Source organism: Battus philenor, unplaced genomic scaffold (assembly GCF_028537555.1).
Source record: "Battus philenor isolate CCGP_79_NKW_IND1 unplaced genomic scaffold, ilBatPhil1.0.hap1 SCAF_17, whole genome shotgun sequence".
NCBI lineage: Eukaryota > Metazoa > Arthropoda > Insecta > Lepidoptera > Papilionidae > Battus > Battus philenor.
This window is the reverse complement of record NW_027181679.1, coordinates 843,689-865,105: the sequence shown is the minus strand read 5'-3', so window position 1 is coordinate 865,105 and position 21,417 is coordinate 843,689. Positions and strand designations below refer to the sequence as shown.

Below are 21,417 nucleotides of genomic sequence, written 5' to 3'. Positions count from 1 at the left end.
CTGCTGACCACAGACGGGGTGTGGCATCTGGCGGAAGGCATCGTGTATATCTCCGTACATGGACAAGATTCAAGAGTACAGGACGATGAGCGTTTGGCCAAACAAACCTTTGGCATAAAGGTCCTGGAAGATATCAAAGCCTTGCTGTCGTATAGAGCAACGGCGTTCACAACACGATTGTTAGGCGAGGATGCATCGCATGTTGTGGTTGATTTTGGTTCAATTGACATAGATTCATCTCTACTTGATCTTTTGTAAATGCTTATAGTTGCCCAGGAACCTTCGGCGCTGGACGGCGTGCTGGTTATGCTGAGGCTGTCTGTGATGAAGGCAGTTGAAGATTGATAGTGAGACGAAATGTTGCCTAAACTCCTGTCCAATCCAGAGGGCAGATTTGTGTTTGAGACACTTGCCATGAAAGCTTACGCAGTGTGTATCTTCGACATCATCACCACTGGGTAAGCGTCAACTGCGACATCGAACAGCCATCTTAAGTTCTGAATGGCGTCAACGAATGTGAAAATATAATCAAACGGATTCATCTTGAACGCACTCTGAACTAGTTTATTGTCTCAGCGTACCGCCGTACTATTTGTTACGGCTTCATGATATTAAAACTGTATTAAATTTCTGTTGTATCCATTTACGATTTTTTTTGGTTTTGTACGTTTTTTTTTAATTACTCTCTTGTCAATGTGACGCTATTCCTTTGATTCACTTTTTATGTCAACTGTATTTTATTTGACAGAAAAGGTTATATATATTTACAAGTATTGACAGATAATGACCACATAGGTTATTAAAGTAATATTTACTGCTAATACGTTGCTAATGGTCAGGATTACGCTAGAATGATAATGATGAATGACGTACCTGGTTTCTATTTGTTCATCTATAGTTATATATAAGTAAAACTTGTTTTAAGCTATTAATCAAGTTCAGAGTTAATTAGGTTATAATTACACATTTTAAATAAATTGTCGCTGCCACAGGCTAGCCACAACGACTACACATTGAGCGCAGATAGGACTACTGTCTTTTAAGGAGATTATGGGAAGAAATAAAAGACATAGAGAAGGTAGAAATGTATGGAAATCAATTAACATTATTTGATAAATTAATATGTAAATAAAGACCCTCTCCACCTGACTATCTATATGTCTATCTATCCTGACTATCTACTATCTCTGTCCCACACTACCTATGTGACGTTTTGTCAGTCGTTCTATTTCGTGAGACAGAGATAACGCTCTACAAAGCCGAAATTAGCCGATCGTCTCTTCCCAAAGGTCGATGTGCAATATTTATCGCCGGGTAATGAAAGCGTACCCTCTCTGTGTATTTATTTAATCTAACCGCACAAGTAACGTATATGTCTTTTACTGTCTGAGTTAACTGTTCAAATTATAAGTTCAAATCTGTTCACCAAGTTTTTTTTTTATTTCGGTTCTCTGGTATTCTGTTTATATTCGATATTATTCTCCCGCATATTTTTTTACATTTTCTAATAAAGATTCCACCTGGAACAGCTATTCGGTTTACTTTTCACATCATATCATCATCGATAGACGCCGTCTGCAAGGTATAGGGCTTCCCCAGAGACTTTCCATGAACAGTCTTGAGTTGCTCTCGTCCAGCGAGGTTTCACAACCTTAGTTACGTCGTCGTTCCAATTATTCAGGACTTACCCACGCAGTATACTAGCTCGAGGTCGCCGTGGTTTTCAGTTGCACTAGCGTTGCGCCTCGCCTGCCTCTTTAGACCTGAGTTTCGGCTGTGACTTTGATTCTTCTGCGGATCCTTGACTATCTCGTTGTTCCACTTGGCTTGTGGTCGTCACTCTAGAACCTTTCGACCTCAACCGCCATAGGTTGCAAGAGCAATATGCTCCGCGTACTGTCGTATATTTATATATATGATGTGTGTGTGTGTGTGTAGTAATGTATGTATGTACACAACTACCCTCTCCTTCATGTTTCTCATCTCCATCCAAAGGTTGTCTGATAGACATCGCCTGGAAGAATAAGACAGCCTCTTGTGTCAGCCTCTATATAAATTATTTATTTTTTTAGTTAATATCTATGGTGTACAATGAAGTGTTAATAAATAAAATTAAAAAATATCTTATGGATTCAGGCGTTATTTTGCGGAAGTTCATCTTAAGTAAGGAAATGACTAATATTTAGCCACTTCCGCACATGCAGTGGTAGTCGTGCAACAAAGTGCACCTCCCGCCAGCCCGCTGATAAATGAGCATGCGGCAAACAATGCGAATTACACAACTACCACCGTTAAACCACTCAACACGTGTTTCACCCCTCCACGAGGCATCTTCAGGAGTAATGTTATACCGATTAGTGCCAAATACTCTGTGGTGGGGCACTTTATTGCGTGACTACTGCTACTGCATGGCGGAAGTAGCTATATATTGGTCCATTTTCTTATTTAAAAAATAAATAACATTCCCGAGGATGGGCAGCAGCATCATCTGTCTACCATAATACCAAACTGCGATCACCAACCCGCCTGCTAAGCGTGGCGATTATGGCATATCGCCTTATATAAATTTTTGCGGAGGGCCTAAGAAAAAAAGCCCTGGTTATCCGTTTTTTACTCCATGGACAATTATCAAAACCTGTCACTAACAGATAAAAATTCCTTGACAGGAAAACGACAAACCCTTTTTATCTACTTTTTTTTTTACAAAAAAAAAAAACAAATTGATAAGGGGACATTTAGTACACGACCACATAGAAAGTTTAAAGATAAAACGTATTTCGGTTTATTAAAACAAATATAAAAAATTACAATTATTATCTATATAATTACATGAAAACGGCGTGTATTTGTATAATTAAAATAACCGCTTTTTATTACATGCTTTTGAATATGTACGGTATGTATACCAAAATTATTATATACATATTTTTTTTTCCGTCTGTTTGTTCCAGCTAATCTCTATAATGACTGGATTGATTTTAACGGGACTTATACTGGCAGGTAGTTGATGTAATAAGGAGTAATTAACGCTAATTCTAAAAAAAACTAAATATTTTCCTTAAATTCCACGCGGACAAAGTGCGAGCACAGTTAGTGTATTTAATAAAAAAAAGTCAGTTGGTCCAAATATTTTTATTTACTTAACAAAAATTATTACTAAAACTGTACAAATATATACAAATTTAAACTAAATTTACAAATGAGAAATTAGTCAATCTTTTATTTAGACTTTATACAGGTTGATTGGACATAGGTGTAAAAGTTTAGAGGTGATAGTATAGGTCATTTGCTGCCAATTAATATACGGTATGTCCTATACAAAAATAATGGCTTCATATATAATAAAGTAACGATAAGATAGTAAGAAAAAACATTTTCAATTTAATATCTGGCCCTGAAGATGCAATAAAAAAAATAATGTAACATATTTCACAATTATCACCTTCTACAGGTTGAGTGAAAACAGATGTTAAAGCTTTTGCACATATAACCAACCACCCTGTATACTCTGTTTTAATAATAGTAATTGCGAACACTATTATTTAATTTCAACATGTTTCATCCAAAAACAATGAAATACATTTACATTCATTTTCCTATTCTTCTAATTCCTCTTGAATCTTCAATTTTTGATTCCTCCTCAGTAAGTCAATGTCAAGGAAAATTCGTCCGAGCTCACCGGTCCTGAATGCTTTGATCATCATCCTGGCTGTTTCTAATATATCGGGGACATCCCGTGTCCTGCCATCAAAGTCTCTCACTTTTCTTATGCGATTAAATTTAATGGCGCCAGTTATTAAAACCTAAAATAAAAAAAAAATGTTAATAAATACAATCAAGGATCCACACACACACAAATTATTTATATGTTATATATACATATCCTCATACATATATATATATACACATATATATATATGAGGACATGTATATGTATATATAAATATCCTCTTATATATATATTGTCCAAATTTGTTATATTTTGTTCTGAAATGAGCTAAATGAAGTAACATATTCAACATCTTTACATATGGGCAAATTTTGCTTTAAGCAATACATATGTAATTAAAGCATATAAAAATTTAATTGTTTTAACATATTCACAGGTTCAAGTCTCGGATTTCAATCTTATGTAATTCACACTTTTTGCAATTCGCAAAAATCATATAGGATTGCCACTGGCTACAAACAAGTTTTCAGACAATGGGCAGCAGCATTCTTTTCTTATTATAATACCTCATTGCAATTGTCAACTTGCCTGCCAAATGTGGTGATTTTGGTATATACCCATAGATATCTTTAGGGAAGACCTATGCCTTGCAGTGGGTGTCTTTAGGCTGAAAAAATTCATTTGAATCAAGTCACCTTTTGTATATCATCACAGGGTTCCAGAAGCCCCATATAGTCCACATACTTAAACTTTGCATGGCTATTGAGCCAATAGAGGAGGTAGTCTGCTATGATCTCTTCACCCACAAGGTGGTCCTGAAGAGACGCACATAAGGCTAATTTGAGTCCCATCTCCATATCTGTTACTGATGGCTCCAATATACCTGTGATATAATTTATTTTTTAAATTAATATATTATTCATTATTGAAGTGCTGTCTTGTGTACTGTACAAATTCCAAATAATAATAGCCTTCATTTTGAAACTTATATTTTTTTATTCAACTAATTTATGTTGCATTAAAATATATATTGTAGCGGTGTTCCTTAGGGCAAATGCTTTCACCGACATCCTTCGTTGCCTCCAGTCAACTGCATCCCTAAACCACATGGGGCCTGATGTCATTTTCATTTCATCCTTCCATCATTTCTCAATCTCAAAATATAAGTCTTAGTTTAGTTTAAAGATAAATTAAGATTTTAGTTACAAAATATTTTAAGATGAGACTTGAGTAACTAAAGGCTGTGACAATCAAAAACAGGAGCAAAATGAAAATAATGATTATTTTAGTTAAAAAAAAACCTTAAGAACATAAGAGAATTGTGTGTTATGGAGATTGATGGAAAAAGCCTAAACATACCTGGTGTGTCAAACATAAAAATCTTAGGATCATCATTGATTCTCATCTTAGTCATAAGGCTTCGAGTGACTCCAGCTACCGCCCCAACCGGCAACGCATGTCGAATTCGCATGTTTTTCGACCTCAACATATTTATCAGCGAGGATTTCCCGACATTGGGAACACCTATGATCATTACATTGTACTCTAATTCTTCGCTTCTATTGTACCTGTTAGAGTCTTTAATCAGATCAACTAGAAGCGGCTTAAGCGTCTTTAATCCGCGACAGTTTTGATCTTTGCTGTTTGTAAATACGATATTTTGTAAGTTTTGTTCGGATTTCAATTGATCCAATATTTTCGGTAATAAGGATGGAACTGTCAGGTCCTTTTTATTGAGAACGAGAATGTGGGGTTTTGCTCCGGTCAATGTTTCCGTAAAAAGCGGGTTTCGCCCCGTAAACGGTATCCTTGCGTCATGAACCTCGATTACGCAGTCGACTGATTTCAGTTTTCGTTGCATTTGCTTTAAGCCCTTATTCATGTGACCAGGGAACCAGCGGAGCAAATCCTTGCTTACATACGGACATTTCTTTCGAAAATTAAAAGCGGCTGTATCAAATCTCACTGCCATAGTTAAATTTTGTTTATATTCTGTTATTACTATATGTTATTTTTAAGGTTATGTTTGGCAATATTTGATTTATGAACTAAAATTAAAATTGAAAAATTTACATAAATTGAGAATAGCTCTCAAAATATATTAATTGATAGATATAAATTATATTTCTTAAATTAATAATATAAACATTTTACTTGACAATATTATGACATTTTGGTGTCATAAAAACTTGCAGGCAACGGTCAGAGGTCACCCAGTACGTAATATAAAAAAACATTTTTTAAAAATTATCTGAAAATTATAACAGTTTTATTTAATAAAATTAACGTTTTAACCTTTCGATATTGAATTATTTAATTGTTTGTAAGTGAAATTTCTATAAAATAGTACAAAATTACCCATAAAGGACATTAAGGCCTTTGTGATACTTTTTAATATTTTTTTTTCTTCACATATCACTAATGACATAATTATAACAAGAAATCATTTATATTAATTAATTATACTTATTGTTGTAGTATTATTATTAAAAATGTCACAAACATTTTTATTGGAGCCCGATATAATTGCAGCGGCCGAAAATATTTTACCCGATTTGAACAATGATTTAATTAGGGCGAAAAATTTTTTGAAACAACAAAGTGCAGCCACAGGTGATAGCTTGTAAGTTAAATGTAATATAATGTATTATATAAAAAATATCAAATTTTATAAAAAAAAATTATGGGGTTTTCCAAAATAATGAATATTTCGTACAGGGGCCTAACTTTCTCTATAGAGATTTAGTTTGCTCGTTCACGAGTCATTTTTGTGCCTATAGGTAAAAAGGTATAATAGGAGATACTTAGAAGGAATCTCTGTTGTGTGAAGTAAACCACATAATTGTTCCATAAGCTACTTTGACGGAATGTCGTATTGAGATAATTACTTGGCTATTTCTACACTTGCTAGAATAATATCGATGAGTCTTCACAATCACGTATGATTGCCAAGTTATGGTGACGTCAGTTATACTCGAAGGAAGCCGACGCTTGAAGCAAGTGTTACTTCCTGCCTTTGAATCATTTTACTAATCAAGTTGGCGAGCGCGAATAAAATGAGGTTGTAATTTTCAAACAAATGAAATCATATTAACATTTAGGGAATATGAAAATAGGGATCTTAATAATTTGTAAAATAAAACAATCAATCTTATCATCATAAAAACACTTAAACCACAGCATAAAAATATTTATAATCTCTGTCATCACCATGTTAGCCCATGGACGCTTACTGCAAATCCTAGACCTCCTCTTGGTCTTGATCGACTTGCTGCGACCTTGACTGTCAGCACGTGACTTAAATTCTAAACATATCTGTTTAATTACGTATGTTATTCTTTTTACAAAGCGCCTTTTTCGTAGATACGATCATTTGGTGGATTTGGTGCACAAGATTCTAGCCCACAAACCGCCTGATGTTGTCGACAACTTTGAGCAGTACTCATGGGAAGTGAAGGAAGAGAAACTGAAACCTAATTTTGATCTTCTCAATGACGTGTACTTGTCTCCACCTCAGCTTGAAGTCATGAGGAGAATGGATGACATGTTTCGTGTATGTTATTCAAGAGTTTATTGTTGATAATATTATAGTCATTTTCATGAAGAATATACAGAAAACTTTACCGATCAATCTAGGATTAGAACTTTACACATTTATGTAACACTTGTTCACAACATTCTTCTGTTATAGTTTCTTTATTATTCTGTCAAACCATGATGTTCTCTTTTTAAATTGTTGAATAACTGTTCTGTTTATAATTTGTTAAAATTCTTTATAATCTATGGCAAGGAGTCAAAATTATGTTCATCATATTAGCCACAGAATAAGGATTGGACGCATGATAGAAACCTTCTTCATAGATTTCAAATGAGACTTCTTGGAACATCACACTGCTATGGCCAACTCGCCTGCAATGTGTAGCGATTATGGTATATACCCCCATAGATGTTTTTAGCGGAAGCCTAAACCGTACATTGGGCGACTATGTGCTAAAATGTCGATGTCCTGTTGGAAGGGCTGCTCTAACGAACTTAAATGTCGGTCCAACTTGTTGGTAAAATTCTTACTCGATGCTTGCCAAGTCGTGGTTTTTACTCCAGAACCTTTAAGCACCAACAGCCATCTGTTCTACTCGCTATGCGGCATATTTTAATTGTAAATGTAACAATAACAAAATTCCTCAATAAAGTACGACTGTTCGAATTTAGTTAGTAGCAAGTAAAGCGCAGAAGATGGACGACATGGGTGAAGAGGAGCAGGAGTTGGACTTGGAGGAAGAATCAATTAAGCCCAGGGTTTCAGATGTCATCGATCACAATTACTATTTTCGACAAGTGAGTGATTAGTTTGATCCAAAAATAATCGTTACAATTAATTACGTGCCATTTCATCCGCTGCAACACTGTATAAATGGCTAAGGAATCCTTTAAATACAGAACAAACATACGGGATTACTTCATATATCAGTGTATCATTACGGTTAGGATATAAAACCGAATAGTCCGATAGCTGCCAACGAAGAGACAAAAGAAGAGTTATCAAGCAGCAAATGCGAACAAACTTGGGTATACAAGTTAAATTTTAAAATATTGCACGATCATTTAGAATCAGTTATTTGAAAAAAAATTGTTTTTAAAATAGTTTATTATTCGTTGAGAACAGTGTGTCACAGCCATAGTTCTGCCTTGTCCCATTTTGGTCAATTTAAAATTCTTATGTACCCCTATCTAACATACGTAATTTTTAATATTTTAAACATTGGATTGTTTATTTAATAATCTTACATAGGTTTTAGAAAGAAATCATTAGTTTAAATGGCCTAGAGCGAAAGGACAAAACGTTTTAAGTTTCAAGTCGTTTTAGGTCCATTTTTAAATTGTCCAATTTAACAATTACATTGTTCACCGTGGGGTGTGAGGCCCACGCTAGGAAGAACAGATTTAAAGTCTGTCTATACTCTTTAAGATGTAAACTTCTGCGCAGGGAGGTTACGGGTTGCCGGAGAGAGAATGCTACGCCCTCTACATAGCGTTGAATATGTTGTCCATTAAAGAACCCGTTGCAACTGTCAGGTTTGGTTATTTCTATTTATATTCAAATTTCTCTCGATATGTATTAAAAGTGTAATAAAACCCTACATTTCGATCAAAATTAAAATAGATTTATTTCGTAATATTTCAACAATTTTTACAATTTTTATCATCATTCATTCATTCGAAATCGAACCGAAATCGAAAAAAAAACGTTTGAAAATCGAACGTTTATTTAGTTCAGTAATAACATACAGATTAGTTAAAGGTTATAGCTTTAAAAGGGTAAATGTATTTGCAGTCAACTAACTACGTGCGTAAACCGTATATAAAAATAATTCTGTAAATAATACATTCTGTAGTAATAACAAAATGATAATGAAGTAATAAAAAGCGTTTTTAGAATTCGAATTACTATATATTAAAATTAATTATTGTTTACTATTTGACTGCAAATTTCGTACTGCCAGAAGTTATAGGCTAGTCGCATGCCATTGAAAAGAAAAAAATCATGTTACATGTTTTAAAACGATCAATCCTAAATCCTAGTTCCTGGCCTTAGAAAATATTAAGTTCACGGGTTCGAAAAATAGTTGAGTATACTTTTGAGATGTTTCAGATTCTTCGGGAAGATATTTGGTACCAGTGCTGATTACTATGTCGCGGAAACTGATCTGACTATTGAAGAGCTGGATCGGAGAATCAGGGTTTGATTTATTAACAATTTACGTTCAAAATCTTACAAATTTACACATTACTAAAACCTAATATAGTTTGGAAAGCTGATAATAATATTACAATTTGCTATAGAAGATTATAACGGCTTTAAATATTCTGCGTTCAGCGCCATCTAGGAAAGCTCTGTTGTTTTTATCAAAAGTGTAGAGATGGACCTCGACTGTTTGCGATAATAACAAATAATCGGGAGAACTTCCTGAGATGAGTCGTTGGTTTCCCAAAGTCAGGTAATGGCAGTTATCCAGTTTTTCTTACGCAACAGTGAAATGTCCGTGATTCATAGACACAAAATATAAGATGCGTCTTATATTTTGTGTCTATGTATTATTTTGTATCTCTCTAGCTACATCCTGAAAATCGCAATATGTCATATCGGTATCATTATGTCAACTACACGCCATCTATAAAGCCCTTTGTGCAGGACAACGCCATCTAGTTGCGTCACATGTAACGGTATGCAGTTTATCGTTACCGATATTGTAATTTAGCGCCATCTAGTGCATTTCCTGTAAACTTATGTACGTTATGCGGACATCGTAAGGTATACCGGTAAATATTAAACTTTACTGGACGACATTAATGTAAACGCTGAGGAAATAAGCCAATTTTGTACCACGAGTAATAAAAACATTAATTCAAGACGGCAACATACCTGTCCCTAATACCCCGCGCTGCCTGTATCTAGTACGCATATCATGTACAGTTTATTGTTTAAATATTGTTTCTACAATTTAGTAGTACTTCTTTATTTTTTTAGACGATAGACGCTCACAATAAAGTATAGGCCTCCCATAAAAATACCACAATGACCAGCGACTTCCCGCGACATTAATTATGTCGTCAGTCTTTTTGGCCTCAACGGCCATTGGTTGCACGTGCGAAATGCTCACTGCCTTTTCAGACGTCAAAATTAATAAGAAAAAAAAATAATGAAGTAGTACAGATGATGTATTTCAATTTTCCTTCCGTTTAGGAATTTGACTTGAAAGATATGCCTGGTGAGGGCGAAGGACTAGCTGAAGAACCAGCTCCTGAAGCCGAGGAGCATAAAGAGATTTGTACGTTGTATATGCAGTATTAGTATTAAGTTGTTTTCGCGTCTGGGTACAGTCGGAGAGACAATGTTTACATTATTTATTTTTGCCAAATTCGAAAATTTAATTTTTTCTTTATATTTCATTACTGTTTTAGGATTCGTATTGATTTATTTACATTCTTATAGCAATATGTAACATTGTGCAATATGATGTAACCAATCGATGTCGTCGTCGTCGTTTTAGACCATAGACGCCCACTGTAAGGCGTTGGCTTTCTTCAAAGATATCTATGGGGGATATACCATATTCGCCACGCTTGGCAGACGGGTTGGCGTCAGTGTGGTATTATAATACGCAGAGAAAGCTGCTGCCCATCTTCTGGAAACCTGTGTTCCAAGCAGTGGCAATCCTATATAACTAGTGCACATAGTGTGAATTATCCAAGATCCTTTCAATCGAACTCGTGACGTAAAGCTGTTGCCCATCTTCTGGAAATCTGCCTTGTGAGCAGTGGCAATCCTGTATAACTAATGCACATAGTGTGAATTATCCAAGATCCTTTCAATCGAACTCGTGATGTAAAGCTGTTGCCCATCTTCTGGAAATCTGCCCTGTCAGCAGTGGCAATCCTATATAACTAATGCACATAGTGTGAATTATCCAAGATCCTTTCAATCGAACTCGTGACGTAAAGCTGTTGCCCATCTTTTGGAAATCTGCCTTGTGAGCAGTGGCAATCCTATATAATTAATGCACATAGTGTGAATTATCCAAGATCCTTTCAATCGAACTCGTGACGTAAAGCTGTTGCCCATCTTTTGGAAATCTGCCTTGTGAGCAGTGGCAATCCTATATAACTAGTGCACATAGTGTGAATTATCCAAGATCCTTTCAATCGAACTCGTGACGTAAAGCTGTTGCCCATCTTTTGGAAATCTGCCTTGTGAGCAGTGGCAATCCTATATAACTGATGCACATAGTGTGAATTATCCAAGATCCTTTCAATCGAACTCGTGACGTAAAGCTGTTGCCCATCTTTTGGAAATCTGCCTTGTGAGCAGTGGCAATCCTATATAACTAGTGCACATAGTGTGAATTATCCAAGATCCTTTCAATCGAACTCGTGACGTAAAGCTGTTGCCCATCTTTTGGAAATCTGCCTTGTGAGCAGTGGCAATCCTATATAACTGATGCACATAGTGTGAATTATCCAAGATCCTTTCAATCGAACTCGTGTCGTAAAGCTGTTGCCCATCTTCTCGAAATCTGCCTTGTGAGCAGTGGCAATCCTATATAACTAATGCACAAAGTGTGAATTATATAAGATTATATTCCTGGAATGGAACCCGCGAGATACGATATCAATCATGTCCTCTACAGCTGGACTACCACTGCTAAACATTAGGCAGATGGCAATGTTAAAATAGGATAAGGAGTAATACAATACATATATAACAGACCCAATGAAATTTGTCTGCTTCAACTACTTTCTATTTTCTACTTATGTTCAAGACTTCTCCGCAGCTCATGTCTCCTCTTTAACTCTTTATGTGTCAGTGGGAGAAGGAGAAGGAGTGGAACTGAAGCCTAAAGAACCGGTGCCGCCGAAGCTGCCGCCTCTTCCAGAGTCCACCTGGACCCCGGAGCCGCCCATACCCGTAGAAAGACCGGGACAAGGAGTTAACAAAAAAGTGATTTTTGTTTAACATGTTTTGATTTAATATGTGTTATGTAGTTTTTTATTGCCCCCGTTATTAGGGGAATTTCGTTCCCCTGTCTTGTGGAAGGATAGGGTCATTACTTTTTTTTTCATTATACACCTTTGTAAGTGTGAGTGATTTAACGGTGGCAGTTGTGTAATTCGCATTGTTTGCCGCTTGCGCATTTATCAGCGGGCTGGCGGGGGATGCAATTTGTTGCACGACTGCCACTGCATGTGCGGAAGTGCCTAAATATTGGTCTTTTTCTTACTTGTGATGGACTTTCGCAAAATAACGCCTGATTTCATTAAAAAAATCATTACTTTTCGTTTAATATTTTTTACACATCATATTTTATTTTCGCACTCTTCATCCATTCATCTTAAGTTCTTTCATTCTTTTTATTACTTTCCATATTTCGTCTTTCTTACCCTTTCATTCTTTTACCATCTTTTCCGATTCCTTTCTTCCGTCACCTAATTCCTTAGTTTAACAATTTTTACTTTATTTAACAATATTTTGCTCTACAGTTATTATTTTGTTTACAGTTAATTTTTTATTTGGTTTTACAATTTTTCTCGAGTCTTATTTCGTTTTATTGTATCTTTTGCAATTTTTCTACGCAGTTTTAGGAATGTCGGTCTCGTATCTTCATCTCTTATTAGTAAAAGCCATTGTTTCTTCTTCAACCTTCGTGCCTAACCGGCATTCGGAGTCGACCCGAAGTCCTCCGAAAGCGTGACAGTGGACTCGTATTATGTAGTTGTCTATCAAAGTAAAAATAATACTTAAAATATAAATTTCTGTAGCCTTCAAAGAATAATAAAATTTTTGTTGGCACCTGTATAAGCTATTACAATGAACTCTTGTAATTCCGACAAAAAATATTTTTTTTGATCACATTGAATAACCTCTTTAATGTAGTATTTTTAACAATTCTTTGTTAAATTATTTATTTAGGTGTATAAATACAGTTCTAATTATATATTATATTACATTTTGTTATTCATAACAAACAGAGGTGTAAAATATTTGAAATTGGATTAACAAAACCAAATCGTTTATTTAGTTTTTGTTTTCGTGTAAGTTTTTTTTTAAAGTAGCCTAATTACTCCTTATTACATCAACTACCTGCTAATATAAGTCTAGTCGAAATCGATCCAGCTATTACAGAGATTATTTGAAAAACAGACAGACAGAACTTTAAAAAAATGTAATTTTTATATATGTACCATATGTATATTCATAGGCGAGTAGTAAGAAACGGTAGTTTTAATGTAACAAACAGACATTCAAATATTATTTATTTATATAGATATGTGAGCAAGGGTGAATGTGTGTGTAAACAATGTAAGTTATTCTGGATGCAGGCAGTGCAACACACGTCGTCGTGGCGATCTGTGGGGAAGGTATATGTTTACAGTACGCATCTATAGCTGAATATATTATCAGTAAACTAGCTGATCCCGCAAACGTTGTTTTGCAAAAAAAAAATTAAAGTTTTTAATTAACAAATGTAAGATAAGGGTTGATCGTAGAGGGATCAAAATTTAGGTTTGTATGTATTTTTGTATGCTGTATCATAATAAAATAAAAACCAAAAAATTGTCTAAAAAATTAAAAATAAATTTAGGGGTGGACCACCCTTATCACTTAGGGGTATGGAAAATAGATAGTAGCCGATTCTCAGACATACTGAATACGCATGTAAAATTTGGTAAAAATCGGTCAAGCCGTTTCGGAGGAGTTCAAGTTCGAACACCGTGACACGAGAATTTTATATATTAGATTCAGCTATAGATGCATACTGAAAACATATGCCTTTCCCACAGATCCAGCTATAGATGCGTACTGTATAAGAACAAAGCTAAAACAATATATTATATTGTTTTAGCTTTCTTACGAAAACCTCGCATAAGTCATATTTGGCATCATTCTCGCTCTTTTTTTCCATTCCACTCTCCTTTTCTATTTTCAAAACCAGTAAGTCTGTTTGATAGAACAATTATATAGGTAATTATTTAAAAAGTAAATACAAAGGAGCAGTGGCGTACCTAGAACTTTTGCCGCCCGGGGCGATCTCCAGTTTGCCGCCCTTTCTATTATATGTCAATCAAATAGTGGTTTTAGATTTAAAAAAATATTGATATATCACTTCAAAGTAATTATACAAACTTTTCAAAAGAAATGACATTTATAAACTGACATCAAAAAATTTTAGTTAGGAAAAATTGCCGAACAAAGTCGTAAAGATCCTTTTACGAATTCAACGAATTTTAATTGATAAAATAAAATAAAATTATTATCTTGTTCTTGAATTAGAATCCAAAATTTACACTAAAATGCATTTATATACACCGAGGATTAATATTCAAAATTATAAAGTTAATCATAATTTATATAAATCAAATATTAAACTTATAATAATTATTTATTATTCAAGAAAGAAAATAAATTTGAAATGAAAAATTTGCTTTTTACAACTATAAGTAAATATAAAAAATGCCGCCCCAAGGTAAGTGCCGCCCGGTGCGGACCGCACCCACCGCCCCCCCCCCTAGGTACGCCACTGCAAAGGAGGTAAATACCAAAAAGGTGCAACTATTAACGTATAGCAACCTCTTTAGATAATAAATCAGCTGGTACTTCTGGCAGGTGTACTGGGTGTGTACATCACTCGGTTCGGAGTGGGTGTGCCTGCCGGACACGACGCCGCAGCATATCAACGTCGCGCGTCTTACAGTACGCGCCATGATTGGAGACCTGGACGCTGAGGTGATTAAAGCTACGATCTAATACTAGCCTATGTTAGTTCTGCGGTCCCACTCGAATTGATATTATCGTTAAAGGTCTATTGTTCTGTGGGATTTTTACTAGGGCTGGTAAAGTGGTAGGTTTTGATGTATTCAACACGAAGTGCGAAGTAGTGTGAACATTCATTGTATTGTTATATTGTTTCTATTAAGTTATTGCTGCTAGCCCTAGGGCTTTTACAGCTTCGTCGGATTTGAGTTTACGGAGCGGAAGAATCCGTGCATTATTTATTCATTCGAGCTTCGCCCGTATTTTATTTCTGTTGAATTCCCCATTTTGATGCGCCGCTGACGATGACATAATGTTGCTAACATAATAGCGATGTAAATAGAGTTACATTTCTGTAGAATTCCCCATTTCAATGCGCCGCTGACGATGACGTAATGTTGCTGCCATAATACTGATGTAAATAACGATTTATATTTCTGTGGAATTCCCCTTTTCGATGCGCCGCTGATGATGACGTAATGTTGCCCCTACAGCGTTAAAAATGCAAATTATTGTCTTTAATTTTGAAAATGAAATTTAATTAGGTCAAGTCCATATAAACTCAAGGATTTTGTGTTTTAATCTAATGAGAAATATTCATACATAATATAATGAGTCGCCTGTTTAATTATATTTTAGCGTTTTAAATTTAAAGTTCCTATTAGCTGACTTTGAATTCGTAAAATCTTAACCTCAAATTTAATGAAAATTTACTTTGAAGTGGTTGTCTTAGTAAGGAAAGAAATCCATTTATCTTAAAAATTTCAATATTTAGTCATTTTTTTATATTATATGGAACTAAACACTTAATTATTTCAAATCAGAATTACAAATGGCATTCTTACTAGCCAGCAAAAATAAACTTTAGCGATCAGTCAGATAAAAGTTTTTTGAAATTTGAATTCTTAAACATATTTTCGTGTTTCTCTGCAATCAGTCTCATACAGCATTTGTTTCATCTCCTTAGTATCTCTTAAAGCGTTTCTTAGCAGGAGAGGCCTCATTATTCAACATCTTCACCAACTTTTTGTATGTCTTGTAGTTTTAGTCATTTCGAATAGCTTCAGTGAAGACTTTGTGCTGTCTAAAGTTATTGGCCTGTCGCATTCCTACAGAGTTTAGGGAGATATGTTTTATATATGAATTCACTTTGTATTATTATAATTTTTATTTCATTAAACCAGCCATTTTCTGCAGTACAAAACTTAACGAAATCATAAATGGAGTCCGTAGAACTCAAACTCTATCTTAAAATGCAGATACAAACGTTTCCACCCTTCGAAGGCACCGAGAGGCACTACCTGCGCGCCCAAATCGCTCGCATCGCCGCTGCTACCTCCATATCCCCGCAGGGGTTCTACACCTTCGGTTCCGGCGAGGAGGAGGAAGATATCGACATGGAGGAGGCTGGAGGTATACATATGCTTGTTAATTATTTGGTTACAGACATTTAGAATATATTCGTCCCATATAAAAGAATAACTCTTCCTGACTTTAGTATGGGAAATCTTTGTATGGCATTTATTCTGGAACAAAGCGAAGTCCTAATACATTTTAAATTAAAGCAATAAAAACGACTACGTTGAATATATTCTTACCATGAAAGGCAAAAAAACCGTGTAGGGAAAGGTGGAGACAATTCTGACCTCATTGGCAAGTTTGCAGTTGCTCAAAGCTCAAAGAGCCATGTTCCAAAATTCCCTAGAAGGCTGAATTATAAATGAGGAGATCTACAGAGGAACGAAAGTGAGCGACATAGCGCAGCGGATTGAAATTTGAAGTGGCAGTGAGAGAGCAGATTATATGCGAAGAATGGATGGCCACTGGTGGGGATCGTAGATCGTCCGCCTATAAGATGTACAGACTACTTTGTTAATCATAACACTACTTGCATCAAACATCTTTCGACTTGATAGTCGAAAGATGTTGGATGCATGCTCCTAATTGGTGCTTTTTAAATAAATGGGAGAGGTGTATATTCTGCGGTGAATATCTTACCACTGAAATGATGATAAATTAATATTTCATAGAACAGTATACTTTAGTAATAGAGAAAATAAATATTTAAAGTATTTTTTAAGTAGGTAGGAATAAAAGTTGATTCATTACGAAAATCTCGTTATTTTTATAGATATGAACTTTAATCTCAACCCGTTTTACCACGGACACACCATCAAGGACTTGGTGGATCCGTCTCTCGGCTACTGGGTTCACCACGGGCGGCACATTCTTCCCCAGGGTAGGACCATCTGGTGGAATCCTCATGCCGATATGCAGGTTAGAGTTGGAATGATTTGTTTTTGTAGAACCTTTGTTTGTTGCAGCATTCTGTGTCGAATTTTCTGTGCCTTTGCAGTAATAATTACTCGAATTATTATGTCGGTGCAATATTACGTCATCTTTAGCGGCGCATCGAAAAGGGGAATTCCACAGAAATATAATTGTTTAAATACATCGACGAAAGAGGGCGCTCTAAAATACTTCTCGACTTGTGATTGGCTGACGATTTTTATTGGTCGAGCATAGTTTTCATATTTTGAAATTGGTGTAAGTATGGGTCAAGCTTGAAGAATATAAACTTTTAAGTTCACGGACTCTTCCGCTTCGTGAACTCAACTCAGATGAAGCTATAAAAGCCTTCAGGCTAACAGCACTCACTAAAACGGAGAATAAGTAAATGTACACACGTCTATTTCGGACTTTGAGTTGTTATTACCTTCAGGACTTACCGGTCCTAGGATCCTTAAAAGCAAATTATATTTTCAATTTTTTTTTAATCATTTTTTCATTTATGTAATTTTAATAGTTTCTTATTAACGATATATTGGATTAGGTGGATCGACAATATAGTTCAGGTCCTTTATAAGTCGCTGGTTGAAGGCAGCGTAAGACCAATCATTGTGACGATTTTTTATGGGAAGTCTATGCCTAACAGTGGGCATCTATTGCCCGATATCATGATAATAAACTATATATTGGATACAGTTTATATAATTACATCTGTTAGCCTAAGCTTTATTAAGTAAGAAAAGAACCAATATTTAGCCACTTTCGCACATGCAGTGGTAGTCGTGCAACAAAGTGCACCGCCCGCCAGCCCGCTGATAAATGCGTACGCGGCAAACAATGCGAATCACACAACTGCCACCGCCAAATCACTCAACACGTGTTTCACCCCTCCACGGGGCATCTTCAGGAGTTGTTACACCGATTAGTGCCAAACACAAAGTCCATACGTCCTTTTCTTACTTAGGATGGACTTCCGCGAGGTAACGCCTGATTCCATTAAATACCTAAGCTTTATGTTAATATTTACGTATGGAAATAAAAGAGAAGCAGATTCACAGCCGCAGGTTCCTATTAAAGTTATTATGATTATTAATTGGCATAGCGTGATGTCAGGAAGAGGGAGAAGAGGAGGAGGACGAGAATCTTCCCCCGGTGATCCCGGAGACGGGACCGGCGCTGTTCGCGCCCGTGGCGGGGGACGCGCCGGTGGCCAGCGCAGCTGCCTGGACTCCTCACGTCAGCTCCACGCTAATGAGCGATAGAGCGCTTGCCCTGGTACGAAGCAACCTTTGGCCGGGTGCAGTTGCCTATGCAACTGACGGAAAGTGAGTTATGTGGATTATTAATCTCTTATATTGTTCACATGCTAGAGTACTGTGAGTACCCACTGCAAGACATACGCCTCCCCCAAAGATTACCACGATCAAGGGTTGTGGCGTCATTAGAACGCACCCAAATTTATTATTTATGAACGCATCTGTTTTTGCATGCCCCTTACACTCGGTACATCTAGCCCTCTCTCTAACGCGCCGCGCTACCGAGCTGACGTGTCGCTTCAACCGCTGTTCAACAAAGGAAATACTTGTAACTCAGATTAGGATTTATTGTTCTGTGATATTATAAGTTTAACTATCCGGCAAGTGTTTTTCTTTACATCGAATTATCTATTATGGGGCGAGGGGCCCGTACTAACGAACACCCCTCAGGATCTTGGACTGTCTACATTCAGCTACCTTTGCTATGTCGATATACCACCTGATGGGGGTCTAACCACGCCGCGTATACCAGCTCGTAAGTCGCCACTGGAGAAAATTTCTGCCCTTCCGGCAATGGATAGCACGTACAATGTGCTCGGACCCCTGCCGTTTCAGACGACTAATTCTTTGAGCTCCGTTATTTTGGTCGGGCAAAGAAATGAACAGAAATGTAAAAATAATTGTGTATAAGAAAGAAGAAATTTGGAACAATAGATACTTTTAAGGAAAAATCAAATGAGAAATGTAAAAGAAAATATAAAGAAGGATGTAAAATAAAATACGTGACTGACGAAAGTAGAAAAATAAATAAAACTCTTTTGAAAAACTTAGTGAAATAAAAATCTTTGTCCCAAAAAATGATAGAAGAATGAGAGGACTCTTATAACAGGGGTCATTGAAAATGAAAAGAGACCAGTGTTCCTCTGTGAATCTCTTTATTATTGATTCGATCTCTCATACTCCTAAAGACATTCGGAGCACCGTTTGGTGTATGTGAAAATCTTATTAGTAACTGAGAAAAAAGAGAAGCAATATAATTAAAAAAAATATATCTAGAATTTGTAGTTTAAAATGAACCTTAATAAGCATATGACGTGGACCCGTAGGAGGTCAGAGTGCCTGTATGTGGGATGGGGTCTCAAGCAGCTGATACCGAACTTCTCGCCGCTGCAGCTTCCACGCCCACAGCTGGAGTACTTTGTGGGACCCGAGGTGATGGAGATGGCTGATCCGACGTTTGCGGATGAAGAGGTGATACTTTTTTATTGTAATGAATTTTATCCGGATAATTTTATTCTTGCTAAACCCGCCAGATAGTCCTGCTATCTCTTCCTATACTAAATGATGTTTACTAAGTTTTAACTCAAATTTTGAACTAAAACTAAATATTAAGTATAATTATTATATACATTTTTAAATCTTTGAAACCTTGCATGTCTGTTCACAACGCCCTAGTAATGTCTAGTTTATTTAAAATTTTAATTAAAATACGTTTCTTACGACCACTATTCCATATTGCCATCCTCAAGTTGTGCACCAGGCTGTGTACGATGGTTGCCATTAAATATATTTAGTAAAAAATGTAATTTTTTGAGACAAACAGCATATATGTTCTATTATAATGTGTAATGTTGTACGTATTTTTTGTGGTTATAGATTTGAATCTTATCTCTGTAGACATTGTTATAATGGTGTAATGGTTGCTTTACAAGAATGAAATTCCAAATTTAAAAAACGCTTTTTAATTGCATTTAAATTTGCAGGCGTACCGCATTGCCCATTTGCCACCGCCGCCTCCTCAGGAATACGGTGAAGAAGGTGAGATGATGGGTGAAGAGGAAGAAGACGATGAAGACTGAAGTTTATTGCACATACAATAAGTGTTATTTTTATGTCACAAATTATGTAATATTTGCACTGTTGACAATTGAATTAAAAGAATAGTTTGCTAATGTTATATGTTCTTTTATTTAGTTCTTACTTAATATGTCTATAATTTTAATTAAAAATAAAGATTAAAAGTGATCACTTTTTTAAACACTCACCCCCCATCTTATTTTCGATACAGGGACATACACCCTCCTACTTTAACCTCGACTATTTCTATCATTCAGCATACAGCATTTACCCACATTATATTTACGCAACGCCTCCCATCCCTCGCCACACTTACGTCACCCACCACCCTGCAACAGAACCGCAAGAAAGTATTGCGGCTTTTTTCCTCTTCCAAAAAGAAAACGATGATGCCGCAAGTGATGATCGTACATTTCTACTTGGCAAGTCACTCTAAGAACTCCATATACGGGACAGCAAGTAATTGCGTGCTCCACATGGTCCACCGTTGGGTCACAGATTCAAGAGGAACTCCCTTTGAGCTTAAACCTATAAAGGTACTCTGGAATCCCCGGTGCCCTGGGAACGTTTGGGCCAGACACGTGTTCAATTCCACTGTGCGCAGTAAAAGATAGGCTGTCTCCATATACCTTCTATTCCATTCACCAAGCGTGTTCAGTTTTAATTGTCTGTAACGAAACGGGGCACTCCTCGTTTTCTGGTCTTCTTTTAATCTTTAGAGCAGCGTCTTTGGTCAGCTGATCCTCTCTCTCATTGACCTTAAAACCCACCCAAGTGATCACTTATACGAAGAATACCACAAGAGACCTTTTATTATTATATAATTACACTTCTTAAAATAAGTAAACTATTTGTATCAGCAGGTCTTTGCGATACCTATTTCTTTTAACCTACTACAACTCTTCTCTTAAACCTACTCAATCTCTTACATAGTCACACCTTCTCCCTTTCCTTGATCATCATTTCTAATTCGATCTCGCAGTGAAACTCCGAGCATAGCACTCTTCTTGACCTATATGTAATTACTGTGAAATTGA

At 36.0% G+C, this 21,417-nt stretch overlaps 2 protein-coding genes across 2 annotated transcripts; one reads left to right on the top strand and one right to left on the bottom strand.

The window, feature by feature from the left end:
• Positions 1–3,572: 3,572 nt before the first annotated feature.
• LOC137919926 (mitochondrial GTPase 1) lies at positions 3,573–5,656 on the bottom strand. Its single transcript, XM_068763148.1, has 3 exons — positions 5,030–5,656; positions 4,366–4,553; positions 3,573–3,803 (listed from the first exon to the last, which is right to left on the bottom strand). The coding sequence occupies exons 1-3, from the start codon at positions 5,640–5,642 to the stop codon at positions 3,597–3,599; spliced, it is 1,008 nt and encodes a 335-aa protein (XP_068619249.1). The 5' UTR covers positions 5,643–5,656; the 3' UTR covers positions 3,573–3,596.
• A 506-nt stretch (positions 5,657–6,162) lies between these two features.
• On the top strand, positions 6,163–20,456 carry Rsph4a (Radial spoke head protein 4a). The gene is made up of 13 exons (XM_068763238.1): positions 6,163–6,293; positions 7,034–7,223; positions 7,880–8,005; positions 8,655–8,743; positions 9,321–9,408; positions 10,413–10,497; positions 12,034–12,167; positions 14,832–14,951; positions 16,238–16,391; positions 17,110–17,255; positions 18,381–18,592; positions 19,630–19,774; positions 20,287–20,456. Exons 1-13 carry the CDS (start codon positions 6,163–6,165, stop codon positions 20,380–20,382), a joined length of 1,716 nt encoding a protein of 571 aa, XP_068619339.1. The 3' UTR covers positions 20,383–20,456.
• Positions 20,457–21,417: the final 961 nt, after the last annotated feature.